Below are 19,815 nucleotides of genomic sequence, written 5' to 3'. Positions count from 1 at the left end.
CCAACACACTAAGGTGCAACTCACTGCTTATCTACCGTTTACCTGTTTATCTCACTTCTGACGACTGACAGTCAGCCCCAGGCCATGTTCTACAGGCATGCTCTGTTCTACTCTGTGTGATCTTTGGCTACTCTAATGACCACTTATTTAAAACTGGCAGAATACCTATGAAGTTTGGCAAATGAGTACAGCCCCAAAGCACATCTTTTGTCTAAAAGCCACCAAAAATCAGAGGGCAGGAGCCATTTGATTGGTTTAAATTTTTAAAAAATCATGAGATAGCTGAATCCTTGGGACTGTGTTAAATTTTCTGATGACTCTTTCCTCCATAGGACCTCTTTCAAAGTAAAAATAACCAGTGATTTTCTACCATCGTGACCATTTCGACTAGGGCATTGTCTTAGTAAAATGCGCGTGTATTTCCAAAGTGGATGAGAAACAGAAGCACACATGCTTGTTGATCCCTTTATCTGCATCAGGCACAAAACTATGTGGACTCAAAGTGCCGGAGAGTGTGGTGCGGTGTCTCAGCACTCAGTGGCCGCCCCTGTGGGCCAGCGTGCAGCAGAGACCTGAGCCTAAGAGCAGTCAGGAGCCCCGAGAGTAGAGGCACAGGCGTCCTCAGAGCGTCTTCCTGCCTACACTGTCACCAGGATCTGATCCAGAGCTTTCCGTCTGAGGTCAGGCACCGTGGCCTCTTTGCTGGGGTACCCCACAGGGAGCAGCACCAGCAGCTTCTCATTTGAGGGGCGGCCCAGGAGCACCCGCAGACGAGGACCACAGTTGAGGGGAGTGGTAGTGACCGTCACCAGCCCTGCATTCTGAGACAGGAGAGGAAAAGGAAAGGCAAAATCACAGCTCTGCTTCCAGCCTGGGGACGTCCTCATCCCTCTCACACCTGCTTATCCCCGCTCCTCCATGACTTCCCTGAAGTTGGGCGGCACACGTCTGCCAGCTCAGGTAAAGGCGCAGCCAATCTCACCTGCAGTCCTCAACCTTTCCACCCACTGCCCTCTCTTAACCAAGCAGGGGAAAGAAGAAACATGCTAGTTTTATTTTTCAGTGATGCTTAAACAATAAGGAGGGGTTATTTTATGGAGGAACTACACTTAAGGAAGGACGAAAAGACAACCAGGAATTCTTTCTACTAAGGGCTTGGTCTACATACCAGTACATGATCCAAATGGTAACAGCAGTCTACCTGAGCAATGTCTCAGCCCTAATTCTACTCGAATTTTCCTATGAATTGTTCTTCCCTGAAATCCCATTATCTATTGACTACGGCTTGTTGATAATATCTATAACGTTACCATTTGAACTTAAGTGTAAGGATTGACTTGTATGTATAAGGGTTGACTGGAGTGACTTAATATTTGAACCCATTTATTTTTTTATTTTTATTTTTATTTTTTTGGTGGTACTGGGGTTCCTGGAAGCCCTTCTACCTCCGGGCTACACTCCCAGACCTATTTTAACATTTTTATTTGGAAACAGGATCTCCTAAGCCAGTGCGCACGGCTGGCTTCGAACCTGCGCGATCCTCCTGTCTCCACCTCCCAAGCGCGGGGATGACAAGCATGCGCCAACACGCCCGGCTGAACCCATTCACATAGAAGGATCTGGGGTAATTTCACATAGTTTCTTTTTGAAGTCCCCTCAAACTGGATCATTCTATAGAGTTTTTAATGCCACAGGGGCTATGCTCAAGAATATTTGCATTGAAAGATCCAGTGATTTTTTTCCTCTCTCATCATGAGTTTAGGTTGTCTCTTTCCTATGGCATTTCTCTTTCTATTATGCCTTAATATAGTGCTTGAATTTGGAATAGAGAAATTTTTAACTTTTCATTGACAATATATTTAAATGTTAATTTGGTGTTTTATATTTTGGTCATCATTTGGCAGTAGAAATCTGTGAATACACACAGAACATCTTAAATAATTCCTCATTAATATAAATCTGATTTCTATTAGTATTTTATCTCTTAGTCTCTCTTGATGTGCATACTTTGGTCTTACCATGGGTCAAGAATTTTCTACCTGGAGTCCTAAGACCCCTAAAAGGCCAAGGATTGAATTTAGCAGGTCTGTGCACTCGTAAAAGAAAATATGACTTTATATTCACTAATGTCTGACTGAAATTTTCTTCAATTATAAATATACACCATAAGTCACAGTAGTGCTAACAATATCTGTGATGTCACCAATAAAATCATAGAGCTTTTCATATTACTTTACAATCTTTAGATATACCCTAAATTATTATATTCATTACTTTAAACTTGTAGATTGACCGTTGTATCTTGGCATTTAATGTATTAATAAAGATTTACATTTTTTCTCAACAATAAGTTTAGGGAGTTTCTATAACTACAAAACCCCATGATGGAAGCCAAGGTTCACGCCTAGTGAGAATGCTTATGTCCAGAGGTAAGAGGATCCAGCAGCCAGGGGAGATGTTGAGGGTACAGCCTCCAAATAATTAACATCTAAGTAAGAACAACGCGTAGCTTCCAGACACTTTCCTGGCAGCCCCTTTCACTGCCTGTGCATGCGTGCATGTGTACGTGCGTGTGCGTGCGTGCGTGCGTGCGTGCGTGTGTGTGTGTGTGTGTTTCTGGGAATGGAATCCAGGGCCATTCTACCTCTGAGCTACACCCTCAACCCATTTTTTTTATTCTTTATTTTGAAACAGTGAAACGGGGTTTCACTAAGTTTTGGAGGGCCTCACTAAATTACTGAGGCTGGCCTGGAACACAGATCCTGCTGTCTCAGCCTCCCAAGTACTGGGATTACAAGCATACACCACCACACCCAGCTCTGCCAGTGTTTTTAAAGTCAGCTGCCCCCTCTCTGCCTGGGGCAGGAGGATGGTCTGGAGCTGCCCCTGTGTGTCTTGCTTGGGGAGCTCATGCTGCCCAATTGCTGTGCTGGAGATTTTCTTTCTTCTTCTCCTTCTCCTTCTTCCTCTTCTCCTTCTTTTTCTCCCTTCTTCTCCTTTCTTCTTTTTCTCCTTGCTTCTTCTCCCTTTCCTCCTCCTTCTTCTCCTTCAATTATGACTTGCTCAGAGCATTCTGCTCTATCAGCAGCTAGAGGGCAGCAGATTCAACCATAAGGGACAAAGGCTCCGGCTTCTGAGACAGTGTGTTGAGATCTGAGCTGCCTTTGGGGTCACACAGCTTCTTCCAGTATCTTCAGTCAGCGGGAGGTGCCTGTGTCTGATGCTGCACAGGCCCCTCTATTTTCCTGCCTTTAGATTCAGGAGGGACAGCAAATGCCAGCACCTTCAGACAATTGTTCTAGACTTCTAAAAGCACATTTCTATTTCATGCAGCATGACTTTTATGTGTTAGGTAAGCTGTTACTGGGAATCCACATTTTTCTGTGAGAAAGTAAAAAAGCTCAATCGATTGTTCCTTGGAATCAGTATCACTCATGCTTATAATCTTGTTTGCCATATTTGTGTGTTTACCATCTCTTTCCATCTCTACCCAGATCCCAGTCCCCAGGAGAATAATTCATGATACAGCTTTCTCCAGTTCCTCCCAGAAATGTGACCAGGGAGAGACTCAGAAAATATCTGTGGAGGGAATGATGGAATGGTTTGGAAGGCATGCTCAGCCCTTCGTCATGGATGCTCTCCTTGCTCCAGCTCCTAGGGAGACGGGCTTATTTGTAAGCATCTGGCAACCTTTCTTTTTTCTTAATTTTTTATTAGTGAAGTGTATTTATACATCATAATGGGGTAAAAAAAAAAAAACTTGTGTAGCCATAAATGCACACATCACCCAGCTAGCCCCCACCCAGTCCCCACCCCACTCCCTCTCCATCCCTCCCTCCCATGCTTGCCTTAGTGGTTGACTACAATATGAATAAGTACATCGTGTGCTTTAGAGAGTTTCCTTCTTCCCCCTTCCCATCCCCTCAGTTAGGTTGCCTTATTATTCCTCTATAGGATCTCTTTTTTACCTAGAGTTCCTCCTATGACCCATTTCTCCTTACCTTTCACATATCAGGGAAAGCATCCAATTTCTTACTTTTTGTGACTGACTAATCTCACTTTGCATAATGTTCTCCAGTTCCATCCATTTCCCTGTGAATACTTCAATTGTGTTTTTTTTTATGGCTGAGTAAAATTCCATTGTATACATATCCCACAGTTTTGTAATGCATTCATCTGTTGATGGACATCTTGGCTGGTTCCATAGTTTGGCTATGGTGAATTGTGCAGCTATGAACATAGATATGCATGCATAAGTTTGGTTTCCTTTCTTTTGGGTAGATACCCAGAAGTGGTATTGCTGGATCAAATGGTAAATTTGTTTCCATTCTTCTGAAGATTCTTCATACTGTTTTCCAAAGTGGTTGCACTAATTGGCAATCCCACCAACAATGTTTTAGAGTTCACACTTCTCCACATCCTCACCAGTATCTGTTGTTGTTTGTGATTTGAATGGTTGCCATTCTAGTTGGAGTTAGGTGAAATCTCAGGGTAGTTTTGATTTGCATCTATCTCTCTGATTACCAATGATGTTGAGCATTTCTTCATGCATTTATTGGCTATTTGAATTTTTTCTTTAGTGAAGTGTCTATTTAGTTCCTTGCCCATTTTTGATTGGATTATTTGTTTTATTAGTGTTGAGTTTCTTGAGTTCTCTGTATATTCTAGATATTAGTCCTATCAGAGGAGTGGGTGGAAAAAATCTTCTCCCATTCTGTTGGCTCTCAATTGAGGTTCTTGACAGTTTCCTTTGCTGTACAGAAGCTCTTCAGTTTCATGCAATCCCACATATTGATTCATCTTTTAGATTGTTGTGCCTTTGGGGTCTTGTTGAGAAAGTGTTTATCTGTGCCTATGTGTTGCAGTATTGGACCTATGCCCTCTTCAAGGAGCCTCAAGGTCTCTGGTCTAATTTCCAAGTCTTTCATCCATCTTGAATTGACTTTTGTACAGGGTGAGAAAGTGGGATTAATTTCCAATTTTCTGCATATGGTTAACCAGTTTTGCCAACACCATTTGTTGAACAGGCTATCTTTTTGGGGAAAAAATGTATGTTTTTGGCCCCTTTGTCAAAAATCAATTAGCTGTAAGTGTGTAGACTTGTTTCTGGGTCTTCTATTCTGCTCCATTGGTCTATGTATCTGTTTTTGTGCCTGGCCACCTTTCTAATGCAATACAATGTCAGCTGCTCAGGGAGGAGACTCCTCCTGATGGCCTTTCAGTCGTTTCATCAGCTCAGATGAAAACTAAGGAGTTAGTGACTTTGGGGCTCTGAAGTTCTCCATGCGTGTCAGCCAAAACCCTCAGCCTACATGTTGTTCAGAAAGCGAACTCAACAACATTTTTCTGACTCTGACATGACGTTACAAGTGAGTTTTCAGGAAGAATTCCAGCTCACTGAACCATTACACTCACCAAGCCGGGTTCCTAGGATTAGTTTTCACATTGGGGCTACCTCACTTAAGAGTTCAACTGGGGATAAACAATTCCCAAAGGACCCTTTGCCCCCCACCCCTCCCATGCCTCCCTCGGGCCTGGGGAGAGCCACACACCTGCAGAGCGGCCAGCAAGAGGCCACAGGCCATGGAGACACTGATCTCGTTGTAGTAGTGGACCCTCTTCTTGCCATTTGCAGTAAAACCATGTACTTGTTTGAAAATGAGGATCAAAACAGGGGCAGTGTCCAAGTATTCTTTGATCCAATTGGTTCTGGTGGGGTGGGGGAGAGATTCAGGAGAATTGTTGACTCTTAATTTGTGTTCTCTTTTTACTGCCTTAGCTTATTTATGATAAAAATAAAAAACACATTACTTGTCATATATTTACACTAAAAAATAAAACTGTGGTGTGTGTGTGTGTGTGTGTGTGTGTGTGTGTGTTGTGTTTGTATGTGTGTGGTGTGTGGGTATGTATGGTGTGGAGTGTATGTGTACAATGTATGTGTGTGTGCAGTGTGTGTGGTGTGTTTGTATGTGTGTAGAATGTGGGTATGTACAGTGTGTGGTGTGTGGTGTATGGGCGTGTAGTGTGTGTGGTGTGTTTGTATGTGTGTAGTGTGTGGGTATGTACAGTGTGTGGTATGTGATGTATGGGTGTGTGGGTGTGTGTACAGTGTATGTGTGTGTGGTCTGTTTGTATGTGTGTGGTTTGTGTGTGGTGTGTGGTGTATGGGTGTGTGTGGCATGTGTGTGGTGTGTGGGTATGTGATATGTGTTTGTGTGTGGTATGTGTGTGAAGAAGTGTTGTTTACCTTTTTCTGCCCAAGGTCATGAATTCAATAAACTCACATTAGCAAGTACCCAGTATGGTGAAATATGTAATTCTGAACACTAACAAAAATATATCTTATAACTTTGCACTTAGCCAATCAATATTCAGCAGTGAAGGCTGATAAGTGCTGATAAAGAAGTAGAGACCGGGTGTCTCGGGAGTAATTCAGAGACAGAATGTTAATTTTGAGTAAGAAAACTGGAAAGAGTCCCCAGAAATGGCTCCAAGCTAGACACTCAGGGCCAAGTGGAGAAGGGGGACGCCGGCACCAGGCGAGCGAGGAGAGTGAGTGGTAGAGGCAGAGTCCGGAAGGAGCCGGTGGGCAGGCCAGGAAGCTTCCAGAAGCCTGGTGGGCTGGGGCACAGGCTGGGCGCAGGTGGCTGGGAGCTTATGTATACATTTCTGACTTGGATAGAGAGTCCCTGCAAGTCAGAGAAGACTTGAAAGGTAAACTGGATCCATACTGAGAATTAATAACAGCTACGGTTTCAGAGCTCAATGAGACAGGAGGACAAGACATGTTTGTTATTCTTTTTTTTTTTTTTTTTTTCGGTACTGGGGATGGAACCCAGGGGGATTCTGTCTCCAAGCTACACCCCCAGCCCTATTTTTTATCCTTTATTTTTAAAACGGGGACTCACTGAGTTGCAAAGAGCCTCACTAAGTAGCTGAGGCTGACCAAGAACCGTGATCCTCCTGTCTCAGCCTCCCGAATGCTGGGATTACAAGCGTGCGCCACCACGCCTGGCTGTTATTCAATTTTTTAAAAAGAATATATTTATTCAGTCACCTATTATGTATCAGAATGGTATTGGGTGATATAACATGAGAGTTTTTAAACCTGGGCTCCCTGGACCGCAGTGTGTGTGTGTTTGGGTGGGGGGGCAATGTACCTACATACTGTTGGTTGAGAAAGTGTATAACTTAATTGGATTCTCAAGGGTATCTTGGTAGACAAACAAAGAAAGTGCTATGCTTGGTAATGGCTATTTTAGACATATTGAAGGTGGATATGAGGTACTTTGGGTACACGGATGAGAGAGCGAGTGATTCTTCCGGGCTGAGGCAAGTGAGAGGGGAAGGGTCTTTGGAGGGTGCTGTGCACACCCGGAGTCCAGCATCTCTCCAACTGTGGAAACCCGACCTGACTCCCACTCATGATGCAACTTCTTCCCGTGAGTGTGCAACCAGATTCATAAATTAATTATTAATATCCTGCACTTGTTCTAGACCATGACAATAAGCTATAATTCCCTAAGAAATCGACTCTGATAGATTTTAAACATCTTAGGAGAAAATTGTCCCTTGAGGACAATAATGAAGCAGGAACAGAGCCACGAGGCCCACCTGCCCTCACTCTGGTTCCCACTCCTGGATGAGGGGTCCCACTGTGCCCCCAAGACTGCAGTCCCTCCATCTTCTCTTAGGCTTGTAGGTTGACGGCAGGTGCTAGAACTGGCCACAAAAGTCCCACAGTGAGAGACAGAGCTATCAGGCACCGCTACATTCTGAGAGCTCAGAACTTGAACTGGTCTCCAGGTACAGCCTTCTGAAAGGTGCAAGAAGGTGGCACCACCACCTTCCGTCCATCTAGTTACACTGAGTTTCATTCAACTCTGCCTTAGAGATAAGGGAATCCACAGTTACTAACAAGTAGCAGGTATTATTCTTGTACTAACTAAAGCCTGCTTGGTAAAATAATTTAGAAGACCTGATCACTTTATAAAAATATAATTTGCTTCACTGGAGATCTTGAAAAGCATTTCGCAATCTTATGTTCCAGATGGATAGAAAATGAAGTAATTACTCAACATTTTATTTAAAAAGCAATTATTTGGATCAGAGCCTACACTAGGAGAGGTCTAATCAAGTTCTATAAATCCTTCCAGAGGCAGAACTGAACTCTCTAACAAAACCAGGTGTGATTTTTTTTTTTTTTTTTGGTGTTCTACCTCCAAGCTATACCCCCAGCCCATATATTGGTTTTGTTTTTGTTGTTGTTGTTGTTGTTGTTGTTGTTGTTGTTTTTGCAGTACTGGGGATGGAACCCAGGGACATTCTACCTCTGATCTACACCCTCAACCCTCTTTTTTATTCTTTATTTTGAAACAGGGTCTCCCCGAGTTGCAAAGGGCCTAAGTAGCTGAGGCTGTCTGCAAACCATGATCCTCCTGTCTCAGGCTCCCAAATGCTGAGATTACAAGCATGCCTTTGAAACAGGGTTTTGCTAAATTGCTGAGGCTGTCCTCATACCTGTAATCCTCCTGTCTCAGCCTCTCAAGTACTTGAATTACAGGCATGCATCACCACACCCAGCTACCAGGATGTGATCTGATAAGTACATGTTGTCTGCTTGTGTTGAAATATCACACTGATCCACACTAATATGTACAATTAGTACATGTTAGTCCAAAATAAAGTAATATATTTTAAAAACCTGCAGAACCAGGAAACGGCAGCAATGGGCATTTTGTTTTAAGAAGTCAAACCAAACACCCCTAACCCCAGCAATGTACCTCAGCTTCTTCAGGTCTGCAACCCAGCGGTGCCCCATTCTCTGCATGTAATTTATTTCCTCTTCCTTCTCGATGATCTCCCGGATCTTATGTTTCATGTCAGGGTTCTTCACGACCACGAAGGTCCAGGGCTCTGTGTGGGCCCCGCTTGGGGCTGTTCCTATTCCACATTAAATTAAAATCAGAAAATCAAACTGCAATAAAGCATCAGACAATTCATTAAGAATAAACATAGTACTTCAACCTTACTCGAAATGAAGACAGGTAGCATGGTGGTGCACGCTTGTAATCCCAGCACTTGGGAGGCTGAAATAGGAGGATCGTAGGTTCAAAACCAGCCTCAGCAGCTTAGTGAGGCTCTTAGCAACTTAGTGAGATCCTGTTTCCAAATAAAATATAAAACAGAACCGGGCGTGGTGGTGCACGTTTGTAATCTCAGCATTTGGGAGGCTGAGATAAGAAGATAGCAATTCGCGGACAGCCTCAGCTACTTAGGCCCTCTGCAATTTAGTGAGACCCTGTTTCAAAATAAAGAATAAAAATAGGGCTGGAAGTGTAGCTCAAGGTAGAATGCCCCTGGGTTTTATCCCCAGTACCAATAAATAAATAAATAAATAAATAAATAAATAAATAATAAATAAAATAAGTAAGTAAATAAATAAATATAAAATAGGTCTGGGAGTGTAGCCCAGAGGTAGAGGCCCCTGAATTCTATTCCCAGGATCACAAAATAAAAATAAATAATATAAAATTAGGCTGGGGTTGAAGCTCAGGGGTAGAATGTCCCAGTACCACAAAAGAATAATAATAATAATTATTATAACAACAATAATAAGGATAATAATAATAATTATTATTATTACTATAATTATAATAATGCTCTGGGAGACTAAGTCCCTGGCAGTGGACTCTGGTGGGCAGCTACTGACTCCATTCTGCCCAGCTTCACATCATGTCTCTCCCAGCTAGCTATCTGAGATGGGGCCAGCAGTTTCTACACTGTGGGGGCTACCCCTTGGGGGAGAAAATAACCCTAAGTCTCTATACCACAACTGTTCTAAGGAAACCCAGAGGGAAGTTCTGGCAGTCCAAATTCTCCCAAGTATCATTAATTTTAATATTCTTGAAAGAGGATAAAGTCATGAAGTTTTTTGGAAATGGTAACTGTCAATAGTGAAGTGGTTTAAAACACTGCTCGAGAGGCAACTAAACTATAAAGTGTTAGGTTCCTCGATCAAGCTCTGAGTGTGGCTCTACAGGGTTCATGATCTTCTTGGGATACACAAGAGATGGGGACGCCAGGCCCTCTGAGCTCAGCATGCACAGTGGCATGCCCTTCTCTCCCCATGGGCCTCGGGAACCCTCAGCCCACACCTTGATTGGTCCCAGGGCTTCATGGGACACCACCTTGATTGGTCCCAGGGCTTCATGGGACACCACATCTGTCCAGGAGCTTAAATTCCCTGGAGATTCCAAGGAAGAACTTTGGATGCTTCTCACCTGTCACCCCTGGGTCTTAGAGATAGCCCATCTTTCCCAAGGTTGGACCTCAGTGGCCCACAGGTAGAATATTTCAAAAGCAATATTATATTTTTTCTTCCTATTGACTAATTTAATGGAATAAGCTCTCCCTGGGGCAGGAGTAAGGCCTCGGACACTTGGAGTTCTTGGTTGTCACACACCACTCCCAACACTAGAAGTCATGGTTGACTGTAAAACAAAAGTCAAAAACTAAACAAGTCACTTAATTTATGCAGTATTTCTATTTAACTTTGTACCCATTTTATTTAGTCACTAAGTATTTGTATCTCTAAACATAATAAATCATTTCTCCCTACTATTTTTAATGATGCCAAATTTACCTTAGCATCATATGTGTACATACATGTACAGACATAAAGTGAAAATTTCATAACTGCTGCTAAAGGACTCAACCATTTAGTGCATTTGTATAATGAACTGAAATAAAGTATTTTATTCTTATTTATTTTATGTTGGACAATGAATTAAAAATTGACACACATTAATTTCTTTTTTTAATGGTACTGGGGATGAACCCAGGGTTATTCTACCTCTGAGCTACACCCCTGGTCCTATTTTTTATTCTTTTTATTTTTTGAAACAGGGTCTCACTGGGTTGTGAAGAGCTTCACTAAGTAGCTGAGGCTGTCCAAGAACCTTTATCATCAGGTCTCTGCCTCCCGAATGCTGAGTTTACAAGCGCGCGCCACCACACCCAGCTGACACACATTAATTTTTTTTTTTTTTTTTTTGGTGGTACTGGGGTTCCTGGAAGCCCTTCTACCTCCGGGCTATACTCCCAGACCTATTTTATATTTTTGAAACAGGGTCTCTTACACCAGCGTGGCTGGCTTCGAACCTACGCGATCCTCCTGTCTCCGCCTCCCAATCACGGGGATTACAAGCATGCACCACCACGCCCGGCAGACACACATTAATTTTTATAAATGAACATAAATGTGATTTAGATAGGAGTAAAAGGAGACTCTCAAATACGAGGCTTTCTCTCATAACTTCTCTCTTTTTTCTCTTGGTTTTTCTTTTTCCTCTGTGATAATATTATTTTACCTTGAAAATGAGTTTGTCTTACATTGGTTTGCTTTGAAAATTCAGATGGGTAAATTTCGCTAGCACTTTAGAATACTATACCATAGCATAGTAGGTCTGATAAATATATCATTCTAGGCCTTATTTACATGTTAGAACTTCTATATTATTCTAACATTGTCACACCAGTGAGACAGCTGGCTTTCTCAAAAACCCAATGCACAATTACAAACCTGCCGTTTTGATGACGTTATGAATGACTTCCATGGGGACTTGCTCATCACTTATGAACCTGACTGACCGTCTCTTACTGAGAAGCTCATAAAATTCCTGCGATCTCCTAACCATCGCCCTCTCAGGATACCGGGTGTGGGGAAATGGGATGTGTTCAACCGTGTCTTCTGGTTCTTGCCATTCATCAGCATCTAGAAATAAGGACAAGAGGAGTAGCCACTTCAGTGATCTCTCTTGGTCACAAGGAGGCCAGCCACCAGGGAGAAAAGACAAAGTTCTCAAAAATGCCTGTAAAGTTATGTAAGCTCAAAAAATAACAACAATGACAAGAAGAAGGAGGAGGAGGAGGAAGAGGAGGAGGAGGAGGAGGAGGAGGAGGAGGAGGAGGAGGAGGAGGAGGAGGAGAAGAAGAAGAAGAAGAAGAAGAAGAAGAAGAAGAAGAAGAAGAAGAAGAAGAAGAGAAGAAAAAAATCTACAGAATTCTGACCAATGCTTTTGACTATCTTTCAAACTCTAGACTTTAGATTTGTCATAAATGAAGAAAATGAAAAATTTTACAAAACTAGGAAGTAGAAATGTTATGATTTGTCAATGAGGGTTTTATTGTGCATTTGCTGTGATATATAATATTACATATTATAAATACATATATGAACAGAATAGATATGACTTTTACACTCCTTTTGGGGGGAGGGTTTGGTGCTAGGGATTGAACCCAGGGGCATTTTACCTTCAAGCTACGCCCCCAGCCCAATTTTTATTCTTTATTTTGAAACAGGGGCTCACTAAGTTGTGGAGGGCCTCAATTTTTACACTCTTGTGGCTTAAATACTTAAACAAATCAACAAATGTGGGTGAAGATAGAATTATAAACTGTGACTGTTGCAGGAGACTCAGTCTCCCCCTCTTCAGTTTCCCCCTGATTTCTGAGACAGGATTTCCAGAGGCCGAATCAGAGACACGTTTCTTTATTTATTTATCAGTAAATGCCTCAAACAAGGGGCCCATATAATTTTTATACCCTCGGCCTCTCACTCTGGAGAGGGGAGGAGTAAATTTGAATTTTATTATACCTAGCAAGGTGCTTAAGTACCATCCCCCAGCTTTCTCCAGTCTTTTACCTAGCTCTCTCTTGTTTACATTAGGAAGAACTCCTGGATTGTGACTCTGGGTTGCCTAAGGAACCGCTCCCTTATCTTTCAGAAGTGTCTGCTCACTTGTGTCCGGTCACTTGCTCATGGGCAGCTAGGGGGAAGGTTGGGGAACGCTTACTCTTTCTTAAGTCTAAACTCCTGACAATATCTCTAAGGCTCTGACTGGGTGTCCTATCTCATGACCACACCTATGAAGATTAATTCTCTATGAAGTGACAGAGAATAAGGAAGAACGGCCCCATGAAACGCTCTGAGAGGATGGTAGACCTGAATAACAGTGTTTTGAGGAGATCGGGGAGGTAAGGGTGTGTGTTCCAGGAGTGTCTGAGCAGCCATAAAACTAAACATGGCTGCGTCTAATTGAGCAAGGGAAGGAATGGTTAAGATACAGGTGGGGAAATCATCAAGAGCCAGGGTGTATGGGGCCATAGGATGTACTCTTACTAAGACTGTTGACTAATTCTAAGTACCATAGAAAGCTATAGATGGGTTGTAAACAAAAAAACGTCATCATCTAACATGATTTGAATGGTGTGCATCGGAGGAAGGCAGAGTGGAGAAGGAAGACCGGTACAGAGGGTATTGTCTTGGCCTAGGTGAAGGATGAGAGTGGCTTAGACCACCAAGGAAACAGAAAGAATGACAGATTTCTGAAGCATCCTGGAGATAAAAGTCACAAGACTTGCTATCGTGTGGAGGGAGAGGTTGGAAGTATGGACTGCTCTCAGGTTTCCGGGTTCAGAGCCTGGGCAGAGGGTGGCACCATCTACTGAGATAAGGCAGACTGGAAACCATGTTGGGATTGTGAGGCAGAAAGGAGCAATAGGAATCAATAGTCTGTCGACCGTGAGATGCCTGTGAGTGGAAATGTCAGATTGAAAACACATCTGAGCCGAGAAGATCGCATGCCAGTTTAAGAGCCTCTTATGAAGATGAGCGTGGCCACCAGGAACAGGGGAAGAGAGGACGAGGAGGAACGGCCTGCCCTGAGGGACTTGCATTCTCCAGGTGGGATCCAGAGAGGACCGGCCTTTTCCCATGCTTACACTCCCTAGGTCGCCCTCCTGGGGCAGGAGGACTGGGGAGGAGGGAGGGCATGGGATGCTCATCAAAAAGGGGCTGAGTTCAGAGACTGGGAAACCCCGCCTGCAGTGTTGGCAGGACCACTGTTGGCTCACAGCTATAGGTGAGGAACCTTCTTTTTACATTTTGCTACCAGAGGCCGACTGGGGCTAGACGGTACACACTTAGGATGGAAGCGTGATGGGGGAGTGGTAACAAATACCTGCCAGCTTTCTATCAATCAGTTCTGAACTGATTTCATCCGCATCAGAATGAATAGCCTTCACCCACGTGATAATGGCAATCCTGAACTTTATCTAAGGGGTCAATAAAGACTTGCCATATCCATAAAACTTTCACCCCCTTTATGATTAGTATAACTGCTGCTAGTAAGTGGTATAGGAGCAAATGCGTTACTGTTAGGATGCTAAGTTACTCTTAAGGTCCATTCAGCATTTGCCTAAGTACAGGCAGCCCAGGCGCCTGACTGGGAAGCTGCTGCAGCCTTTGAAGTTCAAGGAGCAAGCTCATACCTAGCACAATAGAGCAGACGCCGTCTAAACCTCTCAGAGCCAGCCATGGCTCTGACCAGGACAAACAAGTGGTCCTTATCACCTCCACAGGGGTGTCCTGCACCCCGGGGCTGCTCATCCTGCAGCCTCACAGAAAAGATGTCTCCATTCTGCCTGGGGAACTGGCAGCGCAGCGAGCCAGTGGCAGGGAAGCCAGGCCAGGAGTCCAGGGAGCTCCCTAGAGGAACAGCACTTGAGGACCTAAAGGAATTGCGGGCTGGGAGCAGACTCAAAAGGTACCACTTCTCTCTGCCCTTGAACTCCTGATTGCCCCTAGGAATGTGGCCCTGGGGAAGGAAAGAAAACAGCCTCTGTCAACTCTGCTTTCTCGCCTCCATCCTGAATAGCCAGAGCCGCCAGGGAGTCGTTCCCACTCTGAGACCCACGCGGGCCAAAGCAAATGTGCGTCACTCTGCAGCTTTCTTCAGTTACGTCCTTTGCTGCCACGCCTGGGGTTTGTTACAGATGCCGGCAGCAACTCGCCTGTGTTATCGCTTTATTACCAAGGAGCTCCGAAGCTGCTCCCTAATTAGGTTCGGCCAGCCAAGAAATTCTAGGTCACTCCTATCCTTTCACAGTTAACATGGAGGTATATTCTTCTGGCTGCACTGCTAAATGGCTTTTGTGTGCTTGCTGTTCTACTTCAAAATCTTTGAAAATGGGCCAAATATTTTCCAATTATGAAGCCAAGGGCAATTTGTATCACTCTCTCTCTCTCTCTCTCTCTCTCTCTCTCTCTCTATATATATATATATATATATATATATATATATTCCTTCCCTGCAATTTTCTGAGAGCCTTGAGGAGCAGTGATCCTGATATAATGGGACTGATGCAGCCACGTGTCTCTGCAGACAGGTGCCGCAGGTGGGGGAGGAGCAGCTCGGGGCTCAGCTGCCCAGCTCAGTCCTGCTGCCCAGTGGCCCCTCACTCATTCTGCTCCCGAGCTGCAATACTGGCTGATTATTCATTAGCAGCACTGTGGTGGGTGGAACTTTGGGCCCAGTTGGAGACACAGAGGAGAGCGGTGCTCTACTGAAGCTGGTGGCCCCAGTCATGCTACCTTGCCATCATAGAATATGGCAGGAGAGGGAAGAGCTCTTTGGCCTTTCTTGCCCTTCTTCCTTGAAGCAGATCCTAGGAAGGATTTTCTGCCTTTCCCTGCAGCAGGTACTGGGAATCTCTTGTGAGGGCCTCCCTCCCTTTAGGAATGGATATCCTAGTCTCTGAAGAGGAAGGGTCATAGAGAAGACTCTCAACAAACAGGCTTTGCTGAGTTTCCCTCAGTTTGCTACCGGGAGGTCACACTCCCCACTGTCCTACCCTCTGCCACCGAAGCTGCCCACTCTTCATCAAACCTAGCACTAAAATACACTAGTATGGAGGCTGGGAGTGTCACTCAGTGGTCGTGTGCTTTCCTAGCACGTGTAAGGCCCTGGGTACTGCAAAAATCAGTAGGAAAGACCCACAAGTGTAACCATTTCTGATGGTTCTTCGTTCTATTATGGAAACTCCAGTGGCATGTAAAACTTATATCAAACAAACACGTGTACCTTCCTCTAGTTACTCTGTCCTTTGTTAAAGGGGCCTCAGCCATGAACCTAGGATGAATAGAGAGGAACAGAGAGAAAGATATCTATTCTCCCCTATAAGCAACAAAGGGAACCCAACAGGGTTTGTTGTTGAGCCTCATTCTCTCTTTGCAGGACCCCAGGGTGCTGTGCTGGCCTTTACTCCCCCCTAGCAGGACCCATCCAGGCTTAATGTCCAGGATGCTGCCTTCATTCTGTCCTTTCCCTTTCCAGCCTCTCATCCACATTTACCTGTCCTTTGTTCTAAAACCCCCAGGTCTTTCAAGAATCTTGGCTGGGCTTGGTGGCGCACGCTTGTAATCCCCGTGCTTGGTAGGTGGAGACAGGAGGATCACACAGGTTCGAAGCCAGTCTCTCTGGCTTAAGAGACCCTGTTTCCAAATAAAATATAAAATAGGTCTGGGAGTATAGCCTGGAGGTAGGAGGGTTTCATCCCCAGTACAACCAAAAAAAAAAAAGAATCTTGGCAAACTATTTATTGGATTAAGCCCCAGAAACATTACACCTCTGAGCTACACCTTGAGCCCTATTTTATTTTTTAACAGGGTCTCTTAAGCCACCTGAGGCTGGCTTCGAACCTGCGCAATCCTCCTGTCTCAGCCTCCCAAGGGGGATTACAAGTATGCACCACCACGCCCGACTATTTTTGATTTTTGAAACTAAGTTGGCAGAGGACCTCACTAAGATGCTAAGGCTGGCTGCAAAGCTCTGATCCCCCCGAATCAGCCTTCCAAGTACTGGGATTACAAACGTGCACCACCATGCCCAGCTGCAAACCAACCTTTTAAATCAGCCATTCGAAAGTATTAATGGGCTGGTGGGTCAGGGGTGACAGAATAAAACATTAAGGTATTGTCTCTTTTAGTAAAGAACCATGCTGGTCAAGCTCTGTCTCTGAGCAGAGCAGACCCTGATCTTGTATAAAATTTTTGGTAATTCTGTGTTGGTAGGTCAGCTCTTGGAGTGGGGCAAGAAGGAAAGAACAGAAATGTACAGTATTTGCCAATATCCATGATGAAATATTCCCATTATGGCCTGACTCGAAGCTACTGATGATTTAGCAAGTGGCTTGCATAAACTCCTGTTTCCTGCCAGCCCTCAAAGCTAGCTCTAGCACACAGCATTTGGTGTAGAAGCAAGAAGTTCAGAGGCTGGGGGCTCTCCAGAGTGTAAGTGACTGATGTCCTCCGTAGGAGCACGTGGTCGAGACAGTTGCTACTCGGAGGGGCTTGTAATGGAGTCAGCCCACCCCTGATCAGGACTTTCAGCAGTGGGAGGTTGACATTGGTTAAGCTGGTATTGAGGGACGTTGCCAACGGTCCACTGAATAGGTGTGAACCCAGTTCTGACAGCTACTTCTTAATCAGCCTATGTGATAATCTCCTTTCCTAGGTTTATAGGGACATTTTCATTCTCAGATGTTTCAGATGTTACCACACTACATAAACTTTTTTTCTTTTCGGTACTGGGGATGGAACCCACAGGTATTCTATCTCTGAGTTATACCCCAGCCCTATTTTGTATTCTTTATTTTGAAAATAATAGGGTCTCACTGAGTTGCAAACGCCCTCACTAAGTAGCTGAGGCTGTCCTCAAATGGCGATCCTCCTGTCTCAGTCGCCCGAATGCTGGGATTACAAGCCTGCGCCACCAAGCCCAGCCAAGATTCTTGAAAGACCTGGAGGTTTTAGAACAAAGGACAGATATGGTCACCTGGCTCTTACATAAACATTTTAATGCAAAATTTCTTAGCAAAGACTGGACAATGTGACATCCTGAATCACAATTCCAATTAGAATCATAGTTCTTTGTGAATCAGAGCCAAAGGGTTGGTACCTGCAGCCTCCTTAATTTAAAACAGAATCACTTGGAATACTTACTTTACTATATCTATCTTGTTAATATGCAAAAATGGTTTGATTCTGCTATTAGTAGTCATGAAAACTGTCTCTGTGTTCTTTCAGTAATGAATTCCTTTTTCTTTTCCAATGATCCTCCTGCCCAGCACCTTCAGAACCTGGAGTTAGACCATGTCCACCCATCTTGTATTTGAGAGTAGGGACATGAGCAGCAGAGAGTCTGGTTTAAAGGCTGGTCTCACTGACTGCTGGTGTGGCCTTAGCATGCATCGCTCATGCAAGGGAGCCAAAATTTCAACAAGAAATTTGTGAATGCTACATGCACACCAGATTTGCACTAGCTAAAAGGCCACTCGGAGCACTGACTTTATTCCTCTGTATAAGGATAAGAGAAGGATGAGAGCGGACGAAATAGAGAATGAAATGATGGCAGATTTTGCAGAAATGAACAACCAGGTAGAAAACCAGAGGAAGCCACACGCTTGCTCTAGGTTTCCCAAAGCCCAGGCCCAGGCCCAGGCCCGGATTCCCCCCAGCCTCCCCAGAACCTGTGTGTCCTCCACCTCCTGGGCCCCCAAATCTAGTAGCTGTTCCTCCATGCACACCACCTCTTAGCAGGTCACCCTACCCCAGCCCCGAGATCAAGACTACTCCACACACACTCCAGTTCCCAAGTCCCGGGGCCTCCGTTTGGGTGGGGAGCCTCAGGAGAATTGCAGGGCCTCTTCCAGAACAAATCCACCCCACACACCCAGCTCAGAAAAAGCTTCTAAACACAGATTGCTTGAGGTTCCACGGAAATCTGTCCCTCTCCGCCTGACTTCTTATTGGCTCTTCTTTCTTGGGCAATCCACAACATGTCCTCATTCTCCTTCCCCTCCATCCTCACCCCCACAGTAGGCCCTTCCAGCCACTCAGAACCTCTCCCAGCCCCGCCTCTCAGCCTCTCCTACCTCACAAGCCCACACCGTGCCATCCCTCAGGTCAGCTCAGCCCTTTCCCAACTGCCCCATCATGCCCTGCGCCTGCCTTAAATGCCCGCTGACCAGCCCACCCAGCTTATCTCTGCCTCCTGAATTAGACCCTCGCCCCTTGAGGACAGAGGCCACTCTTGTCTCTAATTCACAGGGCCTGGGCAGTAAAAAGTAGCAAGCCCCTAGAGGTGCCACCTCTGAGATGCCATCCAAACCAAAGGACGTGGCCCGGGCACTTTGGCAGCCTGCGATGAGGCCCAGAGGAAGACTGAGAGAGCCAGCCCAGACCGGAGCCAGGAAAAACTTCCGCCCGAGTAGGAGGAAACCGGGGTCAGGGGCAGCGGGTGACAGACGCACTCTGATTTGCTCGCACAACAGAGGTGGGTGCTGAATCTGGCCTGCGTGTCCCCCTGGCCTTAAGCCCCGCCAGCAGCGTTCCCAACATGCCCAGTTTCTTTACCTTCGTCCTCCTGGCAGGGGTCAGAGCTGTCTTTCAGGTCTTCCTCCGCCCAGGGACCAGCTTGGGGCTTCCTCTCCTTTCTCTCGGGGCTTCTGTCAGCATTTTTAAAAATCCACACGATCAAGATGCAGACAACCGCCACCAAGACTGGAGTCAGAGAAAACATAGTTGGCAGTGGGAGCCCCGAGGGGCGCACACTTCCCACACTGGTATTTAAACAAACGGACGAGCAGGGAATGCCGGGAGAGGAAGGAAGGGGGGAGAGAGAGGCGCGCCTGAGAGGGAGCAAAGTGTAGAACTCTGAAACTCCAGGATGACTTTGCCAGGGAGCAAAGATCACGGTCCTGCGCGTGCGGGGTGTGAGTGTGTGCACCCGTGCATTCACTTTTTAGAACTGTGCACTCGGTGGCTGCGTTCTTAGACAGTAATTGCCAGGAGCCACATAAACACTGCAGTGATCTAAAGCTTGCCACAGTGGTAAAGGCATTAATCTTCCTCCTGGATAACTTTGCGCTGGGCATGTCTTCAACTTGCCTAAAGCTGGGAAACACCTG

The 19,815-nt window shown here is 45.1% G+C and overlaps 1 protein-coding gene across 2 annotated transcripts; it reads right to left on the bottom strand.

The window, feature by feature from the left end:
* Positions 1-638: 638 nt before the first annotated feature.
* On the bottom strand, positions 639-19,427 carry IYD (iodotyrosine deiodinase; the record flags this gene model as incomplete). 2 transcript variants are annotated; one of them, XM_080699831.1, is made up of 5 exons in its annotated part: positions 639-821; positions 5,553-5,709; positions 8,787-8,946; positions 11,588-11,779; positions 19,262-19,427. In XM_080699831.1, 5 exons carry the CDS (start codon positions 19,425-19,427, stop codon positions 639-641), a joined length of 858 nt encoding a protein of 285 aa, XP_080555957.1. The 2 variants fall into 2 exon arrangements, with proteins under 2 accessions (XP_080555957.1, XP_080555958.1); XM_080699832.1 differs by lacking the exon at positions 19,262-19,427 and having other exon boundaries at positions 11,656-11,779.
* Between the last annotated feature and the right edge of the window lie 388 nt (positions 19,428-19,815).

This window comes from Muscardinus avellanarius (genome assembly GCF_963383645.1).
Source record: "Muscardinus avellanarius genome assembly, chromosome: 8".
NCBI lineage: Eukaryota > Metazoa > Chordata > Mammalia > Rodentia > Gliridae > Muscardinus > Muscardinus avellanarius.
The sequence above is the reverse complement of the archived record's forward strand: the minus strand, read 5'-3'. Positions and strand labels throughout refer to the sequence as shown.